The following is a 20,349-nucleotide window of genomic DNA, read 5'->3' on the forward strand; positions in this document are numbered from 1 at the left end:
TTAAAAAATCAAATCCAATCAAGAAGCTAAGAAATAAAATTTGTACTGTTCCATTTCCTTAATTGATGAAGACTTACAAGTTAATATCAAAAGAGCAGCCCTTTATTTGTAAGGGGTTCATATAGCTATCACAGTCATAATCAGACTGGCTTTCTTTCTGAAAGTAGACTTTCAATGACCTATCCAAAGATTTTATTTTAGTACAAACAGTGAAAATAACCGAAGTATTAAAAGAAAGATGAATCATGATTGACAGAGGAGAAAATCTAATTACTTGGAAAGTATACTTTGAGGCACTGGAATTGAAAATAATAACATCTTAGTGACTGAGATGGACACATTGATGTTTTAGAACCATGCTTTGCTGGGATATTTTATGCTTTGTTTTTCAGTGACGTCAGGTCTTTGGCTTGGAGCTTGAAAGCAGATGCATTAAACTGTAGCCTGTGCTTACCTCACTATTGTATAACAGTGGTTTAATCTATCTGCCTATAAAGCCCTTACATGAAATGAAGTGGGTCATTAATTAATATGTTCAGTCCTCTTTTTCACATTCAGAGCACTGATCGTTAAGAATCCTTGATTCATCTTCCTTTCCCTTTGCTATTCTTCCCAGATGAAGGCCAGTAAAGGCCAGGGTTGTTCTCCAGCTGGCAGGGGCCTGCTCAGTTCCTCGGAGAAGTCAGGTGCACTGCCTCTACGAGGGGTATGCATACAACCAAATCAAGGCCATTACGGCACAGTTGTGTGAGACTTAGTCTGGCCTGACCTGGCCTGCCCACGCTAGGTACCAGGAAAACGATGAAAACAACAGTTTTGTGTGTTGGCAATAGCGGTCTGCCATAGTGCAGGTTGCTGTAGTCATTTTGTATTGTGTTTTTTTAATTCTTTTAAATAAAAGAATAGAAATATCTGCACCAGGAAAGCAATATGATCAGCATGACCAGGTACAAAATGAAAGGTTTTAGTATACCACTTCCCACACCACCATCAACTCCCTTGCTGCTGTAAGTATTGTCAGGGTTCTCTGGTATGTTCTATGCCACCTACCCACCACCAGACCCCACCCTGACAACTTTTTATATCCATGTGTTGGTATGTATATGGTATGTCTTGCTCATTTTCATGAGAAAGATCTTAAGGATCTTTTTTTTTCTTTCATATCTGCACCCACTCACCCTTCAGAAAATAACATCGATTTGAATTTTCACCAACACTCTTGCAACCACTTGGTATTATCAGACATTTAACTTTTCCCAACCTGATAAATGAGAAATGATATCTTACTCTTCCTTTGTATGCGCTAATCTTAGGTGCTTTACTTTAATTTGGTAATTATTTCTATTTGTAAAAATGTGGAACACTTTGTACATCTGCCTGTCATTTCGCACGTAGGCGTGGCTAATCTTCTCTAATATTCCAAGTTGATTCTGTACATAGTGTTTGTGTGAGGCTCATGAGATTTCTTTAACTGGGGCCAATTTTTTAAGGCAACAAAGGAGAAAATGAGAAGAGAGCTGAGGTGAAAGGAAGGGAGGCCAGTGTGGGTGGGGAAGAACGCCACCACCTAGCATGCCCTGCGGATCCCGGCTTTGATTACCAATCCCTAGCACACTGTGGCCATGAAGAGCACAATTTCTGGAATAAGACCACGTGGATTTGAATTCCCTGCCATTTACTAATCATGCAAATTTAGGAAATTTACATAAATTCTCTAAGCCTCCATTTCCTCATTTGTAAGTTGGAGATGGTAATAGCACATATATCTCGAAGTTGCTGTATCATATACACATACACACAGACTGCCGGTCATTACTGTGACTGAATGTCTCTGCCAGTCCAGGCCAGGAGGGGACTCCCTCTTCCCTGGTCCTTTCTCAGTGTTCCTCTTTAATCGAGGACTCTGCCTTTTATTTACATTTTGCATTTCTGTAGAGCTATTTGAAACGATTAACATGCATCTGGCCAGGGAAAAAAATTGTGGCATAAAAAACTATTTAAAAAAAATTTTTAAGAAATGATCTGCTTTATCCATTCAGAGAGGTAAAAAGTATTAGAGGAAGCCCAGAATTTCATATCGTTCATTTATTCAATTACACTGTTCACTAATAAATGATGCTTAGAGAAAAAACAAGACAGATTCAGTCTTTTTTTTTTCCATTTTTTAAATTTTTTTTTAGATTCAGTCTTAAGATATATTTGCAAATTGATGTGTATTTAAGCAAAGCTTCGAAACTTATGTTGTTCTATCAGCAAATTGGATCTTTATTTTCTTTTTCCTAAAAGATTCCATAACTTTATCCTTTATATTGTTACACTCAAACTCTGAACCTCTTAGTTGCTATTATAATACAAACTAAGCCAAAGTTTGGACAATGTTAAAAACTAGTGGAAAGAAGCTGAAAAATGTACATTTGTAATATTAAATTATCTCCAATAAGTGGGGTTTTTTTTTTTTTGTTTAATGTTAAAGCAATCATGCTAAGGTAGCAAGAAAAAAACCTATAGAAAGCCTATTTGAGAGCAGTTTATAAAATATTATTTTCTCTATTAGAAATGCCAATTTATCAGAAATGTACTAGAAGTTTTTTCATTCCTATGATTTGTATTTCTCTTTCAAATAAATATTAATGTGATATTTACTGAAGTTGGGAGATTCTACTTAACAATCATAACTATTTGAGATTTTTAAAAGCCAATCCAAATGATCCATTTTGGTAATGAAATTTTGAAAATAATTATATTCATGGGAATGATGTCAAGAGGGCATCATTATGAATGCAATAAAAGATTGATTCTTTTGAAGTTTTTTCTCCATAGAAAACCATCAAACTAAGTCAGAGAAAGATCAGATACCAAGAAAAAAACATGGTTGTAAAACATGTTGGAGAGTGAAATGGTTATTTCATAAACACATTCTTTTATATTATGATCTGAAATATATGTATTGATAGATGCCAATTAATTAAAAGAATTAAGTTAATTCTCCTGCCTTTTATAAGCTTTATATTAAAATAATTTGAAATGATATATCCAGATCAGAGATGTATAAACTCAAAGATGATTAAAATTATTTCATGTTTTTTATTGTTTTCTACCCACAGAAAATGATGATTATCTGAATGGCTTAATAACCCGATTAGAAAATGCAGATGTTAAAAATGGAGATCTCCTGAGAGCTTTGAATGACACTTTGGCAAAGTCGTCAGCCATTCCCGACGGTAAGCATTCCATACACCTCACTCAGTGTCAGTTGACCTGAACTTCTTTTTTAATTTTTTTTAAGTTTATTTGTTTATGAGAGATAGAGACAGCATGAGCAAGGGAAGGGCAGAGAGAGAGAAGGAGACACAGAATCCGAAGCGGGCTCCAGGCTCTGAGCTGTCAGCACAGAGCCCAACACGGGGCTGGAACTCACAAACCGTGAGATCATGGCCTGAGCCAAAGTCAGATGCTCAACCGACTGAGCCACCCAGGCGCCCTTCAGTTGACCTGAACTTTTAAAGAATGTTCTAACGTTTACCATTTTTTCTGACACTGCACTTGGACTGCTGTCAGGAACTTAGATATTGGTTTTCTTACTTATGAATTCTTCTTTGCGAGAATGAGAGATTAAAGTATACTTCACGCTGTGGTATGTCTTATGCTCTATTACCCTGGCTGACAGCCATAGGTATATGTTGCAAAAAAAGAAAATAGAGCCATGTTGTGATTATACTGTTCTTCCATGTGTCAGCCTGGGAAATCTTATTCCTAATAAGACTATTATTATTAGAAATAATATTATTTGTAATCTTATATTAATTAATATAATCTTATATTAATGAGAAAAAATAAAACCACACGAGTACTGTTCTTGAAAAGCTGCAGCAGATAATTATAGTACCTACAGTAACAGGTGAGAGCCTTTCTGCACATCATTTTTTTTGAGTATAGTTGATGCATATCATTACATTATTTTCAAGTGTACAATATACTGATTCAACTCCTCTATAGGTTATGCTATAGGTTATGCTACCACAAGTGTAGCTATGGTCTTTTCTGATACAATGCTGTTACAGTAGCATTGACTATATCCCTTATACTGTGTATTTATTTCTATGACTTATTCATGACATAAGGGGAGACCTCCCACTACCCTTCACCCATTTTGCTCATCCTCCCCACCAACTTCCCCTCTGGCAACCATCAGCACATCTGTCTTCGCGAAGTTCAGCCCTTAAATGTTTCAGCTTTCAAACACTAATGATGGAACCCTGTCTGTAATATCTTCCTACCTATTGTAAGTACTTGAAGTTGCTGTTTGGTATTAGTTCCTAAAAGCACTCTCCTTTATATTTTTCATATCATGAAAGAACAATAACAAAGTGTGCTAAGATTTCTTGGGTGCTTATCCAATATGCTTGTTAAGTGTATGCGATCCTCATACTAATCCTATAAAGTGAACAGTATTATCCACATTTTTTAGGTGACAAACTGACACACGGTATTATGCTAAGCAGATAAGTCAGAGAAAGACAAATATATGATTTCACTCATATGTGGAACTTAAGAAACAAATAAGCTACTGAAGGCCCTTGTTAAAAGTGGTATATATGAGATTTGAACCCCACAGCTTAACTTCAGAGCCTGTAGTCTTTTTTTTTCTTTTTTTCTTTAAAGTTTATTTATTTATTTTGAGAGAGAGAGAGAGAGTACACACAAGTCGGGGAGGGGGAGAGAGAGGGGGAGAGAGAGAATCCCAAGCAGGCTCTGCACTGCCAGTACAGAGCCTGACGTGGGGCTTGAACTCACGAACCATGAGATTATGACCTGAGCTGAGATCAAGAGCTGGATGCTTAACCAACTTAGTCACCCAGGGGCTCTTGGAGCTTGTGGTCTTAACCACTAGTCTACACATACTAGTTGTCATCTATTTCTTCAGTGTATGTTTTTTACACAAATTATGATCAAGGAAACTAATGCATACATTTATATAATACAGGAAATATTCATTGTTTTTACTTTTTTAACATTAAAAAAACCTAACTTTCCAGGATTGCATGTCGTGTCCTTCAGCAGCAAGGACATTTATAGAAAATTTCCGATGCTAAAAATAAATGTAAATACATAAACACATGGTCTAAAAGAACTGAGAAGGTCTCTCTACCTTTAAGTTGAAGTACATTCACCATTCCCCCTTCTGAATGTGCAGATGAAACTATGACTCATGGATAAATTTCTCTGTCTAATAAGTTCAGCAGCAAATCACAATGTACCCTTAGACGAAGAACATTTAGAATAATAACTCTGCTATCGGAAGAGCTAATCAAATATGCGTAGCAAAGGTCCCTGAGAAAATTTAATTTAGCTAAAAATTTATTTCATTTACTATAACCTAATGAGACAAAGTTCAGCCTTTCCCTTTGTGTGTGTGTCCCTGAGGTCGGCAAGCCACCTTTTCCCTTTGACAAGCATGGAGTAAGCCACCAACCCCACACCCTTTGTTTTGCTCCTTACACCTTCTTCTGCTGGCAGACACAGCCGCTAAACTGCAAGGTGTTAAGGACAAAGCGAGACAAGCCAACGACACAGCAAAACATGTGCTGGCACGGATTAAAGATCTCCACCAGGACCTTGACGGCCTGAAGAAAAATTACAATCAACTGGCAGACAGCATAGCCAAAACAAATGCTGTGGTAAAAGATCCTTCGAAGAACAGTAAGATCTCCTTTTTCACTTTGATCATGTCATTTGTTTCTTCACGCTATAAAAGTACCCTAGCCTCATAACTCTTAGAGCTGGAGGAGACCCCACGGTGATGTTGTGTGCTCTCCTCATAGACTGGGCTCCAGAATGGAGCATCTGTGGCTCCAGAACTAGAACCCAAGTCCCCAGGCTCTGCATAGTGCTTTCTTCATCCACATTTTGCCCAGTCCAGAGGAAATTAAACTTCTCAAAGTCTGCATGATTTTTGGTATAGGGATGCCGAATACTTTTTTGTTCTTCTTTTGGCCAAATACATTTTTAATCCTTCAGTGTAACTGAAAACACAGTTTTGCTTGAGAAATTATATCCCCCAAGTTGGTGAAGTTCCTTGGAACACAGAGGCTAAGGACTACACTTACTAGCAGACCTGTCTAACAGGATGTTAAAATGATATCGGCCTGAAATGCATTAAAATTACAAAATATTAATATTTCATTATTTAAATTCTAGTTAACATTTTCAGGAAATTTAAGTATTTGTGTACTTTATCAAGAATATTTCTTCACATCTTTTGTGGATTGCATTAAATTATGTCAAGTTCATAAGGATTTTGCTGAGAAAATGTGGTAGAACTTAATATAATGATAATTTAAATTATTAAACTGTAGTCAATAAACATTAGGATATTTTTATATTCTTTTTTCCATTCTGTGAAGTGATAGAACATTATCTCTGTGATTTCACCAAAAGAGACGCCTGGTTTTTGTACTTGATACTCTCAAGAGACAAGCCCTCTATTTATACACCAACATTTTCACTGGGTGTCAAAATGTTTAATCCGTGCAATAACGAAAACACTGTTACTGATGTTACATGTTCTCTAATTCGGGTGCTGTTTTTTAACATCATTGCCAGCTGAATAAATGGTTCTAATGCATACGAAATCACAATATCCCCGCACACACACACTGAAAAAAGAATGAAAATTAGTTTTTTTTTTTATTTTTTTTTAACGTTTATTTATTTTTGAGACAGAGAGAGACAGAGCATGAACGGGGGAGGGGCAAAGAGAGAGGGAGACACAGAATCGGAAGCAGGCTCCAGGCTCTGAGCCATCAGCCCAGAGCCGGATGCGGGGCTCGAACTCACGAACCGTGAGATCGTGACCTGAGCTGAAGTCGGACGCTCGACCGACTGAGCCACCCAGGCGCCCCTGAAAATTAGTTTTAAAGTAAATATCATTCTCTTTTACTTATTTTAAAATTTAAGAGATCATTTCATTCCACTTCAGATTGATCCTCATCTGATATGGCCTTTTCATAATATTTATCTCCCTTTGATCCTACCCTCTATCTAGAGATAGTTATCTGTGATATTAATTAAACTGGGTCTGTTTTCTATCTTTCAGGACAATAGCCTGCTAACTGACACGTATCTGTGGATTTTTATTTGATAACACTTGTTTGACTTAAAATAGGGTGCATTTGTTATTAGGACGACTTGTGACAAGTACCATTTTTTGATCATCACTGCTTTGTAATATCTCTAAAAATATTTCCTCATGAATTTTCTAATTTCTTTTTGTTTTGCTTCCATATGAAATTACCTGCAGAAATCAGTATGTATATGTTTACTTGCATGCTTTTAACAACTTCATGCTTGATTGCCTATTGCAAAAGCTTCAGCTTTGCATGTTAGTGTGTTTGGGTATTGCTTTAACATGGCATGGCTATGCTTTCCAGTGTCACAGCATTGATGCTAGATACATTAAAAAAAGGACATATTCCTTTACAAAAAGTTAGCATGTGGATGTATTTGATATTAAGTATTTTCAATTGTGTTACAGAAATTAGTCAAATATCTGTATGATACCAACAGAAACGTGGAAAACAGAATTCTTCCACAAATTGAGCTAAATTGTGATGCCTCTCATGACACAGATTCCACCACTGAAGTTCAAATGACTTCCTTGCAGCAGGATTAAAATAGATCAGATATATGTTGTTGTCATTGCTTTTCTCCCCTGGAGCTCACATTCCCCCCTCCTAATGAATAATTATTCTCAACTTCTAGAGAATTATCCTTGGTGAAGCCCCTAATAAAATTAATAGAATTAGATCTTATTAAATGAGAAATTATTGGGATATAATAATATTCTCTCTTAAACATCTCATAGCTTAAACTCAAAGTCAGAAATAAAACCGCAGAATAGGAAATAACATACAATCCAACATATCAAAACCTGGGAAATATGACCAAGGCTGTCCTCAGTGGAAAATGAGTGTGATCAACTCACTAAACAAGCAGTGAAATGAACATTTTAGGTAATCAACCCTATAAATTAGACAAAATAAAATTAAAAGAAAGAAGATGAAAAAAATGGTGAATTAAAAGAGAAAAATAATATACTTGATAAATACAAGAGGTAGATCTTTAGGAATGTAAAGATAAAACATTTTAAATTGTTGGCAGGCTTAATCAAGAATGATAAAGCACAGATAGGCAAAGTTCTAAAGGAACTATAACAAAGTACGGGAAGGGGGTGGGAATTAAACACATAAGAGAGTACTTGTCAAAACTCTATGCTGATGAATTTTAGAGCCTAATAGAGATAGATAATTTTCTCGAAAAACATAATCATAATATATCTTCAAAGGTGATTTTAAAATCTATATGCTGAAATAATTATGGAAGAAAGTCAGAAGTTTTTAAAAACTACTATACAAGAAAGTATCAGACTCACTATTACAGATTATTTATTTTTAAAACCATCAAGAAGATAATTTCCAAAAGACTTAATCTGCTTCAGAAGATGGGGTGAGGGGAATGAGAGAGGTGGGGAAATTCAAATTTCATTTAGAAACATTTGATTAGAATCTGGAAGCTTCAAAGAAAAGAATCATTTCTTGGACGAACCTTAAGTGTCCTTTGCTTTACCCTTTTCCTTTTTCCCATGAATCCAAATCTAAGCCATTTTTCTCAATTCTAGAATAATTTGTAGAAAATCAGAGTAATATTGGAGAATTAAAGGAAAGAAAACATGGGCAAATGGCTTATTAAAAGTATACAATACAAAGTAGTTACTGTGCCTCTGTTGAATATGCAATTATATAACAAGGGCTTTGATGCCAGTAACCTGCATTTCAGGCTTTGATGTAGCAACTCTGTTAAAATTAATAACAGGCCTATGTCCTTTTTAAACATCAGTCACAATATTGTTCATATTTATGAATGAGTTCAAACTACTTAATTCAAAACCTAGTTTAGAAAATAATAATTTCCTTCCTTTTGAGCACGTTTGATTCATTCCTGAGGATTAGCTCTCAGTGGTCCATTGGCCACCAGAGAGTACATCGTTCATAGCCGAGCAGGGTGCACAGCCTTGGTCCTTAAGTAGTTTCACTTTTTCATCATGGTCACAATGACAGAAAGAAGAACAATACGTGCTCAATCAGATAATAAGTGACATGGTTTGGGTAAGACTGCCAGCATCCTAGAAATTGACTAATTGGTTTCCATGGGTCATTTACCCTCCTACAAAAAGCACATGCAGAAAGTCTCTGGATCAGTGATAAACTTCAATTATTTGAGGGTTAAAACCCCTTTTCAAATTGTCGATATTCAACCTTTTTTAACCTATCAAAATGACAGTTTAATATGGTTCAACCTAATACAGAGATTAGGATAATCAATTATTCTTCAAAATGAAAATGAACTGCAGCATGAAAGATTTAATTAAAGTTTAACATAGGCCTTCAGTCTGAGGGTTGTTGAACATTGCAATGTTTTCAGAAGACATTTTGATAGCTTCTCTCTTTAAGATGTACAAAGAACGACAGAGAGAAAAAGAAAGAAAACCAATTTTGTGTGAGAACTCTGATTTAAATACAGTTCTGGCTTGGACAGATGAGATGACATTTTAAAACACTTTCATTTCCTTGATTCCGTAACTGAAATTCTATTCCATAAAGGTTAGATTTTTGGCTGATGCTAGAAATTAATCATCGAATTGAGTTCCTCGTATTCTCTACCTTCAATGCTAACTTTCACCTTGATCACAAAGCCAAAGCATTGGTCCTCTATCTCTCACATTTCTGCTTTGACCTGCTTGAGCTCCAACTGGAATATTCCCATTTGCCATCACAAACTGTGCTTCAACAGTCATGGCCCTGCTTTGTCATGTGGATAAGATGAAATCCTTTCAATTATTTAATTGAGCATACTACTATTTTCATTTCTGTGTGTGTGTGTGTGTGTGTGTGTGTGTGTGTGTGTGTGGTGTGCACGAATCTTGGTCTATGCAGTTGCAGATGCAGACGCCACTGTGAAAAATCTAGAACAAGAAGCTGATCGTCTAATAGATAAACTCAAACCCATCAAGGAACTTGAGGATAACCTAAAGAAAAACATCTCTGAGATAAAGGAACTGATAAACCAAGCCCGGAAACAAGCCAATTCTGTAAGCTTTTTACTTTCAATATCAGTAATTGATTGTAATTTCTTTGTATTATTCCCAGAGTGAATAACTTCTCCCAGTGTATCCTGTTGAATAATCTGTTTGTTTTCCTTTAACTTGACGCTGTTTTAAGGGTAGGGGAGGAGGATAAAAGGTTAGATTTTTTTTCCATAGATTTCAAAATACATCTCATAGGATGAATAATCGCTACTTACTGTTTTAGAAATGGGAATTTTGTGGGGCACCTGAGTTGCTCAGTGGGTTAAGTGTTTGACTTTGGCTCAGGTCATGATCTCGCAGTTTGTGAGTTTGAGCCCCACATCAGTCTTGTACTAATGATGCAGAGCCTGCGTGGGATTCTCTCTCTCTCTTCTCTCTCTGCCCCTCCCCCACTTGTGCTTGCACTGTCTCTCTCTCCCTCTCAGATAGATAAACTTAAATTTTTTTTAAAGAAATGGGAATTTTGTTATATTTTATCAGTATTTGAATAGAGTAGCACAAATAGCAAGATTGTATGTTAAAAAGACATGAAAGAGAGTTCCTTGCTTTTGATGAAAGCAAAAAAGGCCAATCAGTGGGGCTGTATCAGGAAGGAATGAACAAGAGTACATAGAATAATAGCAATGAAGAACCACTATTTTCTATATTTTTTGTCTGAGTACAAGTGACAACAAAAATTATTTTGGTTATAATTTCTGCAGGTTTTTTTGAATTAAGAATGGAGAATACCTCAGTTGTATCAAAATTTTGCTCTTTATTAATCTAATTAGAAAACTATTAGGAAAAAAACAGAACTTTCTAGAAGATAGTAATCTGTTGAACCAGGGAAGAATTGTTAAGTGCCAATGTGAAACTTTATCTATACTAGTAAATTCATCCCATGACAACTCTAGAAATGCAAGCAAAAAATAACAGTTTTTGTGTTGTCATGTTTATACTCAAATCTTTTTAGATACCTAAGTCTTCCATCTTGAAAGTTCCATTTTTCTGAACAACTTTGAAGCTAGAAGGACCAGAAAATGCCTTTTCTTAACTCATCAATTTATATATTTTTTAGTAGTGGACCAATAATATGATGCCCAAGTAACAGTATATCATTTTACATTGCTGATACCTCTAAACAAGGCTAAGATAATAAGTTCAAGGTGCACTTTAAAAAGGGATTCATGCTGACTAAAGAGAAATTTAAGGGTGCCTGGGGGACTCAGTCGGTTAAGTGGCCAACTTCCGCTCAGGTCATGATCTCACAGTTTGTGGGTTCGAGCACCACGCCGGGCTCTTTGCTAACAGCTCAGAGCCTGGAACCTGCTTCAGATTCTGTGTTTCCCTCTCTCTCTGCCCCTCCCACACACATGGGCTCTTTCTCAAAAATAAATAAACGTTAAAAAATTTAAAGAGAAATTTAGAAAATGACAAAAAATTAGTCAAGATGATGCACATAAGCTCAAAGTGAAAGCAGCAGCCAGGGTTGAGAAGATACATATTGAGCTACAATATGAAAACCGTGTAGGCAGTATGATGACACATGAGTATGATATATATGAAGCACAAAGTGAAAAGAAGTCAGATGATAGTCTGAGGTTTGTGGTTTTAACTAAGATTAAGCCAAGGTAGAAAAAGCATCTCCTCTGCTCGAGGCTACTTTTATGTACAAAGTTTATAACACCATAGAAACAATAAGATATATACGTAAATAACTCTAAGATAATGCCAAACAGTGTGCTACTGTACGTGAGCAATGGGAAGGGGGATAAAGTTCTGGAAAGGAAGATCCCCTCTGGTAGGGACGAGATTTTCCAAAGAAAAGAATTCGAGCCAGGCCTTGAGTGGGGTAGTGCCGGATGAGGGAGGGGAGGGTAAGGAAGCAGAGCATTCTGAGAATGAGCAAGGCAGAGAGAGAAGGACGTTTCAGGGTCATTTCATGAGAGAGTGGTCTCGTTTGCCAGGATTATTAGTAGAGTGAACATTAAACAGGAAAGGTCAGTGGAGACCAGCTCTTGTTGGCCTTGGCTGGTAAGGAGAGGAGTTTTGTTTAGACACAGTTATACCTGAGATAAACCTCCTTGGTGAGGAAAAGCTGAAAGTTCTCGAACGTGAAACGTAATATTATCAGAGCTGTGCTTTTTTGAATATGAATCTGGAAGTGGCTTGGGGTGTAAATGAGAGAATACTAGAAAGAAGGTCACTTTAATAAGAGTCTCAACTGTAGCGGGTGGTAGTAACAAGGGAAACAGAGATTGAGATATCACTCCTGTATTTTGCAATGTTAATTTAAAGAAACAAAAATAGTAAATATTCTCTTGTGAATCACACACTTAGCCACATTTTTTAAGTCATCATGTGGGCAAATCCAGACATTTTTATTATTTCTTCTTATAAAGAAATCTAAAAATATGCCATATAGTCATCAGTTGTGTTTTCTCCTACCCTCCCCCCCCCCCCCCCCCGGCCAGGGGAAAAAGATTAAATTGTGGCATGTTAAGTATATAAAACCTGTCTCAAGATACAAATTGAAAGTTATAAATAAATGCTACAAGAATTAACCATTGTCCATGCCTTTCAAGGAAATTTTCAGTCACATTTGGAAATGGAAGTTATAGCAAAGTGTCTTATTTTTTTAATAAGATGTTAGAAATACAGAAGCAAGCCAAATTTTTTTCAAGTGAGTTTTGTGCCTATTGAAGATGACATCTGCCTGATTTGTAAATATATTTGTAACCTGGCACAAGTGTCTGAATGTGGCCCTGATACGTACTCAACATGACCAAGAAATTAAAGACATGTATTTTAAAGTAGGTTTCTTGGGGCACCTGGGTGGCTCAGTCGGTTAAGTGTTCGATTTCAGCTCAGGTTAGGATCTCACAGTTTGTGAGTTCCAGCCCTGCGTAGGGCTCTGTGCTGACACCTCAGAGCTTAGAGCCCACTTCAGATTCTGTGTCTCCCTCTCTCTATCCCTCCCCCGCTTGTGCTCTCTCACTCTCAAAAGTAAATAAATAAACATTTTTAACATTTTTAAATAAAAATAGAGTATCTTTCTTTAGTTTGTTGGCTCTGAAATTGAGTAGCTGATACTCTTTTTAAATGAATGACCTAGTTACTGGATGAACATAATGCAGTGAAAATCCAATAGATATAATAATGGGATCCTCAATAATGTTTAATTGAGTTCATAATGATTCATTAGTAATGTTGTATGAGAAATGCCTTGGAGGTACCTAATGTTTAGTGGTTTTTGTTTAGAAGTCTTAGGAAGGGTTCATATTAGAAAGAAGAATAATTGATAGACCCGAACATTCTAAGAAATGTTTGTGTTTCAGAAACTTCTCCCTTCTTATGAAAGGCATATGTCCTAGCAACTTCTAGAGAAATTTATAAATACTGTATTTTGATTTACTTTGTTTAGATTTGTTAAAGAGGTCTCTATTACTGGAAATCAAAACACAACGAAGTTAAAAGGAGAGATTAGTAGCTATGGACTGGTTACCAACTGTTTGAGCTGCCTGAATTTTTCAGATACTGAGGATATATTCAAAACCATAAGGCAGAAAACAGAAAATCCAGAGGGATTTTTATATAAATGTGCAAGAGTTGAGCAATAGATGACTTTATGAGATCAATTGCTGGCATCTGGGGCATAACACCATCATTTTGTTCGAAGAACCATATTTTTAGATATGTATACTATGGCATAAAGGGGATTAACTGTAACTCCTAGCAACAGTAAATACCCTGAGTTTTAAAATGGCTACTCCCTTAGACTCTCCGTTCTCAGAATTTCCACAGTTCACTTAGGCTTCAGCACTGGTGCTCTATAGTCTACACTTTGATAATCCCCTTTTCAACACACCAGTCATGCAATCCCCTATCATTTCCCCCAGGTATACCTAACCAAGCACAGAAGCCAATCCTGTGACCAAACTGTCGTGTATTCCACCCACATTCAGGCATTTCTTCTCTAAACAGCAACCAAGTAGTATGATTACATTGGATTCTGTGAACAAAAATAAGTTACTTGTGATTAAACTAGCCATAATGTGGCTCAGTGGCCCAAACTAGAAAGCATTTGAGAAATAAAGGTAAGACAGACCACACACCCAGTTACTTTTGATTACTAATCCAGCCCCACTAGGAATTTGGTTATGATTTCCTGCCGAAGATCATTCAATCTGCTGTTCAGCTCCACTCACGAATTCCCGGTAGACCTTGATTTCTTCTCTTTGACTTATTATGTCAGTGATGCGTATACCCTGCTTTAGATATTGGATTTGCTTGGTGCCAGGGTCTTCTCTGATGATGATCTTTGTTCACTTGCTGCAAATTCCTAAATACTCATGATATCCTGCACCTTTTCCTAAGCATTAAAAACATCTGAAGGCTGCATTTCTCCTGCCTGCCCTCTACCGTATTATCCTTCTCATGCTTTACTTTATACTTTTTCTCTCTAAGCCCTTGGATAACCCTTGGTATAGCTGCTACTCCATCAGGTAGCACCTTCTGCCAACTTCACGGCATGTCTGCTCCATAGTATTAACATCCAGAGTAAAAGGTGCATGTTTCCTAGTTCTGTTTTTCTCAAGTCATTTTCATTTACCTACTCTTCGCACGTTATGTAGAAGGAAAATCCCATCATTTGTGGAGCAAAGAACAAACTTCCTGATAGGAAACTACACTTAGCAGGAAGACTATATCTCCCCCCAGAACACAGAGCAAACATTCTGGGTACCAGTGTTGCAGACTACCCCCTCCCCTTAGGAGGAAGGCAAGGACAAGGAAAACCATCTAAGCAACAGGCTTCGAGGTTATTCAAGCCCCGGGTCACCACGCAGAGCTCCATTAGGCTGAGCCCTGTACCTTTCCTGCACTTGATTTCTCTGCAGATGTGCAGATGATGCAATTTGGTTATCAGATTAGGCGAGGAAACAATAATATACAAATACATGACTTACACGAAGTCTATAGGAAATGCAACCGATCTGCTATGTCCCCAGAAGTTCTCAAACACCTATGAATTTACATATTCATCAGAACCAAAAAATCTCTCCTTGGCTTTCTTTTGAAAACGTACCCAATTTTTCATCCAACACCTCTTCAGTGTTGTCTATACCACACTTGGGGAGGGGTCCTGGTGCTGCCTATGCCCATTCTCTAGACTTTTGGAGCTGCTTCCTTGTCGCCATAACATGGAGACTGGCATTTGTGAGGGGAACAATAAAGCTAGCTGGTTTTCTCCCAAGTGCAAAAACTGTTTGAGTAGCACCAAGTGCTAGAAGGAATGAGAAAACTCACTGCTAGTGAGAACCAAGAGGCTTCTGGAAGCTGAGCATTTAAATCAGTGGCAAGGAAAGGTCTGCACCCTTCCTTGTCTCCGCTTCCTACTTGGAGCACTGCCATGGAGCAAAGTTGCAGTTTCTTCCCGAGTTCCTGCAACTCCATTGCCATCCTGAAAATGCCATTTGAGGGTACACCCGAACCGAAGGAAATTAAGTGACATAATCAACTAGTGTTATTTGTGACTGAAGAAAGGCTCCCTAAATGTGAGTAAGAATCGGCCTGAGCAGTTTCAGTTCCGTTCACGTAGGAATTCCTTTCTTAGCAATTTATAGTAATTTTTAAAGTACTCGTCAAAAGAAAAAGGAGCTGTTAAATACATTAGTAGGAATAGCCATTGAAAATTATTTCCGTTTCATTTCCTGGCAAATTATTCATTTCCTGGAAAATTATTTCCGTTTCATTTACTTAATAAAAAGGTATAATTTATTCTCAAATGTACGTTCTGAGTGGCATGATTAATATTCTTCGCATTGTTAGAACATCTAGAACAAAATCTTGTTGGCCTCTTCCAACTGTAAGAACAGGAGAGGGTAGGTAATTTCCTCTCGAAAACTGAAAGAAAAATGATGTCCTACTAAAGTGATATGAAAATCACTGAAATTTGAACTGTAGAATTTCACTCAACAACCCTAATGAAAATCATTATCATTAGCTTCATATAAAATCACCTCTGGAAAATGTCCCCACATTCATCAAGGAGAAAGGTATGAAGGTAAGAATTTGTTACTTGGATGCTTCAAAAAACAGTAGCACACTAACATGATATGGGCTGTGAACAGCTCATTGTCCAAATCTCCCCGGGAAGCTGGCTTCTGCGCCCTCATTAATGAGTATAATGGTGTCCGCATATGGGCATTTAATGATTCTATTTGATGGTAGAAAAATAACTTCAAAGAAGGGATGATGATGGTTTTGTAGTTGTTTGGGAGGTACTTCACACTTTCTGAGAGATTTAGTCTTGGTTCTTTGTGCCTGTTTTTCTTGAAGATCAAAGTATCTGTGTCTTCCGGCGGTGACTGCATTCGAACATACAAGCCTGAAATCAAGAAGGGAAGCTACAACAATATCGTTGTCAACGTAAAGACAGCTGTGGCCGACAACCTCCTTTTTTATCTTGGAAGTGCCAAATTTGTAAGTTCAATATCCAGCTTCTTCAGTCTCCTGTATGTGTGAATAGGCAGAGGTTAATCCCGGTAGTAAGGAAAATGTATAGAATCTAATAATATGCTCCCAAAATTGTGTTAGGTTTTCAGATTTGAAAACCTCAGAATCTTATGTCATGAAAGTTCTGAAGTATCAAATTAAGTTAGAAGGAAAATGAAATGAAGAAAACTTTTTACAGGGTTTAGGTACATCTGCTTTCATTTGTGAGTATGCCAGCATTTATTTAGAATGATATTTTCAGATCTGCCTATTTAAGAAGGACTAATAGGAATAAAGCTTTAAAAACAAGTCTCTAATGGGGGCGCCTGGGTGGCTCAGCCTGTTGAGTGTCTGACTTCAGCTCAGGTCATGATCTGGTGGTTTGTGGGTTTGAGCCCCACATCGGGCTCGGTGCTGACAGTTTGGATTCTGCTTCAGAATTCTGCGTCTCCCTCTCTCTCTCTGCCCCTCGCTGCTCATGCTCTGTCTCTCTCTCCTTCAAAAATAAATAAACATTAAAAAAATTTAAAAACAAGTCTCTAAGAAATTACAATGAGCTTTCATGTTAAATGAAAATGACAAATTGTGGGGGCGCCTGGGTGGCTCAGTCGGTTGAGCGTCCGACTTCGGCTCAGGTCATGATCTTGCGGTTCGTGAGTTCAAGTTCTGAGTCGGGCTCTGTGCTGACAGCTCAGAGCCTGGAGCCTGTTTCAGATTCTGTGTCTTCCTCTCTCTCTCTGACCCTCTCCCGTTCATGTTCTTCTCTCTCTGTCTCAAAAATAAACGTTAAAAAGAAAAAATTTAAAAAAAAAGAAAATGACAAATTGTGTACGCACTTCCTACCGATGAAAACTCTTTTGATTCATGTTGAATTTATAACTGAACCTGAATAAACAGAAGTCATATCTACAAATCTCACCCGAAAAGTTTTCATTCCTTTTATTTGGACATTTAACTTTGTATGCATGGGGATCTTCCAAAATGAATAAAATTTTCAACAAATCAGTCATTGCATAAGTCAATACTTGTCATTCAGGTGAGAACTTTTACGTCACCTTAGGTGAAAAATCATAGTTAGCTCCTTAAAAATGTCAGTGTCTGGGGCACCAGGGTGGCTCAGCCAGTTAAGTTTCTGGCTCTTGATTTCAGCTCATGTCATGATCTCATGGTTTCTGAGTTCAAGCCCCACACTGAGCTCCATGCTGGCAGCACAGAGCCTGATTGGGATTCTCTCTCTCCCTCTCTCTGCCACTCCCTCTCTCCTAAAATAAATAAATAAACTTAGAAAAATACATGTGTCAGTATCCTTGGTGAAAACAATGAATTCTGCATCCAAATATTTTCTTTTGTCTCTACCAAAAGAATCAGAAGGAGAAAAGACTTGTTTGAAAAGTAGAATTAGTTAAATTAACACATATGCCTCAGCAGTAAGGACACATGTGTTGCCTTAAAGATACAATAATAAATATTACTTAATCATGCATAATAATAGATCATATCATTTGAGAATTTTTATTGTGAGACTTATAATGATTTCACATATCTGTAAATACCACCTGTTGAAAAGAACGCTGTTGGCCTTCTCAGATGTCTGATATGTATCGTTTTTGTGTTTCTCTGGACTAGATTGACTTTCTGGCTATAGAAATGCGTAAAGGCAAAGTCAGCTTTCTCTGGGATGTTGGATCCGGAGTTGGACGCGTAGAGTATCCAGATTTGACCATTGATGACTCATACTGGTACCGTATTGAGGCATCAAGGTAACTACCTCAGTAAGGATTAAGACAATTAAATGACAGAATTTTGAAGTAGGTTCCCAGTTTAAAAGAAAACTCCTTTTTTCCATTTCAAGGAGGTAGCTATGTATGCATGTATACAAATTTTATGTAGTAAATGTATATGTCTATGTGTGTGTGAGCGGGTCTCTCGCAGTCCCTGTTAGCAACTGACAAACCTTCAAGGTACTGACCAGAGTGGCCAGTCCATTCTGGACCGTGCATCTGGTTGTCTCATAGCCATACCATCATACTATCAGTCATACTCTCTCCCCGGAAGAAGAGGTCCCCTGGGACTTGCCCTCGTTCAGCACAAACCAGAGCATGAAAGCTGCCAGTGGCGCCTGTCTTCGAGTGCTCAGCTCCTCTTCTACTCTACACAGCAGCGTTGCCTACAGGCAGGTGCAGTTTCTAAATGCTGGCACAAATATATAGTATGTCAGGCCCATACTGCTTAAAATGGAAAGTAACAAGATATTGATTCATTCTGTATTTGAAGCTTTAATTCAGTTAACTTCTAGCAGTGTATAGATAACATAGAGAACCCATTGTTGTCCTCAGTTCTTTTCCCTCATGTCCTCATCTTTTCCTTATTCCCAACACCTACTGAACCCAGAGCAGCTAGTAGTTGAGAGGTAGAGTGAAGGGCCTGGGGCTAGAGTTGTGTAAAGCAACCCTGGAATGTAGATGATGAATACAAAGAGTTTTACTCTGGGTTTGCATATGCTTAAATGTTTCCATATTAAAGCTTAAAACCTAATGAGAAGAAATATTTTTAGTTCCTTTTTAGATCTTTGGTAAAAGAATGTGTTGTGTTGTGTGTGTGTGTGTGTGTGTGTGTGTGTGTGTGTGTGTGAGAGAGAGAGAGACAGACAGACAGACAGACAGACAGACAATATGGTGTGTGTGTGTGTGTGTGTGTGTGTGTGTGTGTGCGCGCATGCGTGCGTGTAGAGAGAGAGAGAAAGCAGATAGTACGCTTGCATGTGTGATGGTTGGGGAGAGATAAAGTACTATGAGTTTAAGAATACTTATATTCACAGCGGTCAATTTTTCAATCAGAAGGGATACTGGTAAGATCTGGCAAGATGAAGAAGAACCTTATTTGATAAATTCATTCTGTTGTTTCCAGGTACTTCGGTTAACACTGCACTCTCAGAGAGAAAAAGATTTCCTAAATGAGACAGCAGGGAGAGACAGAGACACTCAAGTTCTGTTGTGGCCGCTTAACTCAGAAGAGAGAGCGGTGTTTCATATTTAACAAGTCATAGACATCAATCACTTGAGAAAATGAAATAAAATAATAATAGCTTTCAGAATTCTATTAATGGAACTTAAAAGCACAGTTCTTCTATGCAATTTGTATACACAACTCTGAAGAGCAGACATTATGCTGTATGCGTTAAGATGGTATATGCCAAACAATAAAAGATGCACAATTCCAGGAAGACTCTACTTCAGCAAGTTTGGATCCAAGATATAATAAGGGATTTTAGGAGAAACGATGGAGCTTATAATGCAGAAGGGTGGCTCATTTGGGGTTCACTTGCTGAATTAAATTAGACAAAATGCTAAATAAAGTAGTATGAACTTGTTGAAATAGCATGTGTTGGTAGATAGTGAAGTGTTTTGGAAAGCAACAGGAAAAAGGTTTTCCATTTAACCACTGGCAGTTCCATCAGCTAATTGCTACTGCCTCGTTTCATATCAACTACCAGGTGCAGAGTCAGGGTATGTTGCTTACTCGTCCCTGGCTGAATCTGACAGTCAGCATCCAGCAAAGATCAGACTCTTGGTTTTGACTTGCAGTGTAATGAATCCGGGTCTTTTGAAGCTCAGCACCCAGTTATCTCTTGAAAACTCCAAAACAAGTCCTATGTTTCATACCTTTTAAAACTGAAGTTCCTGTAAATGTGATGCATATTCCATTTTCTGCATTTTCTTTCACTTCCTTTC

The 20,349-nt window shown here is 37.5% G+C and overlaps 1 protein-coding gene across 8 annotated transcripts in view; it reads left to right on the top strand.

Moving 5' to 3' along the window:
- The window catches only part of LAMA2 (laminin subunit alpha 2), a 623,859-nt gene that overhangs the window by 534,146 nt on the left and 69,364 nt on the right, over nt 1-20,349 (top strand). For 7 of the 8 annotated variants that reach the window (XM_045058020.1, XM_045058023.1, XM_045058025.1 and 4 more), the window contains 6 exons: nt 3,105-3,221; nt 5,518-5,700; nt 7,301-7,306; nt 9,993-10,147; nt 16,463-16,606; nt 18,245-18,378. In XM_045058020.1, coding sequence (XP_044913955.1) covers nt 3,105-3,221; nt 5,518-5,700; nt 7,301-7,306; nt 9,993-10,147; nt 16,463-16,606; nt 18,245-18,378 — 739 coding nt within the window. The remainder of the gene's footprint in view (nt 1-3,104; nt 3,222-5,517; nt 5,701-7,300; nt 7,307-9,992; nt 10,148-16,462; nt 16,607-18,244; nt 18,379-20,349) is intronic. The other variant, XM_045058022.1, reaches the window with a different exon arrangement.

This window comes from Felis catus, chromosome B2 (assembly GCF_018350175.1).
Source record: "Felis catus isolate Fca126 chromosome B2, F.catus_Fca126_mat1.0, whole genome shotgun sequence".
Lineage (NCBI taxonomy): Eukaryota > Metazoa > Chordata > Mammalia > Carnivora > Felidae > Felis > Felis catus.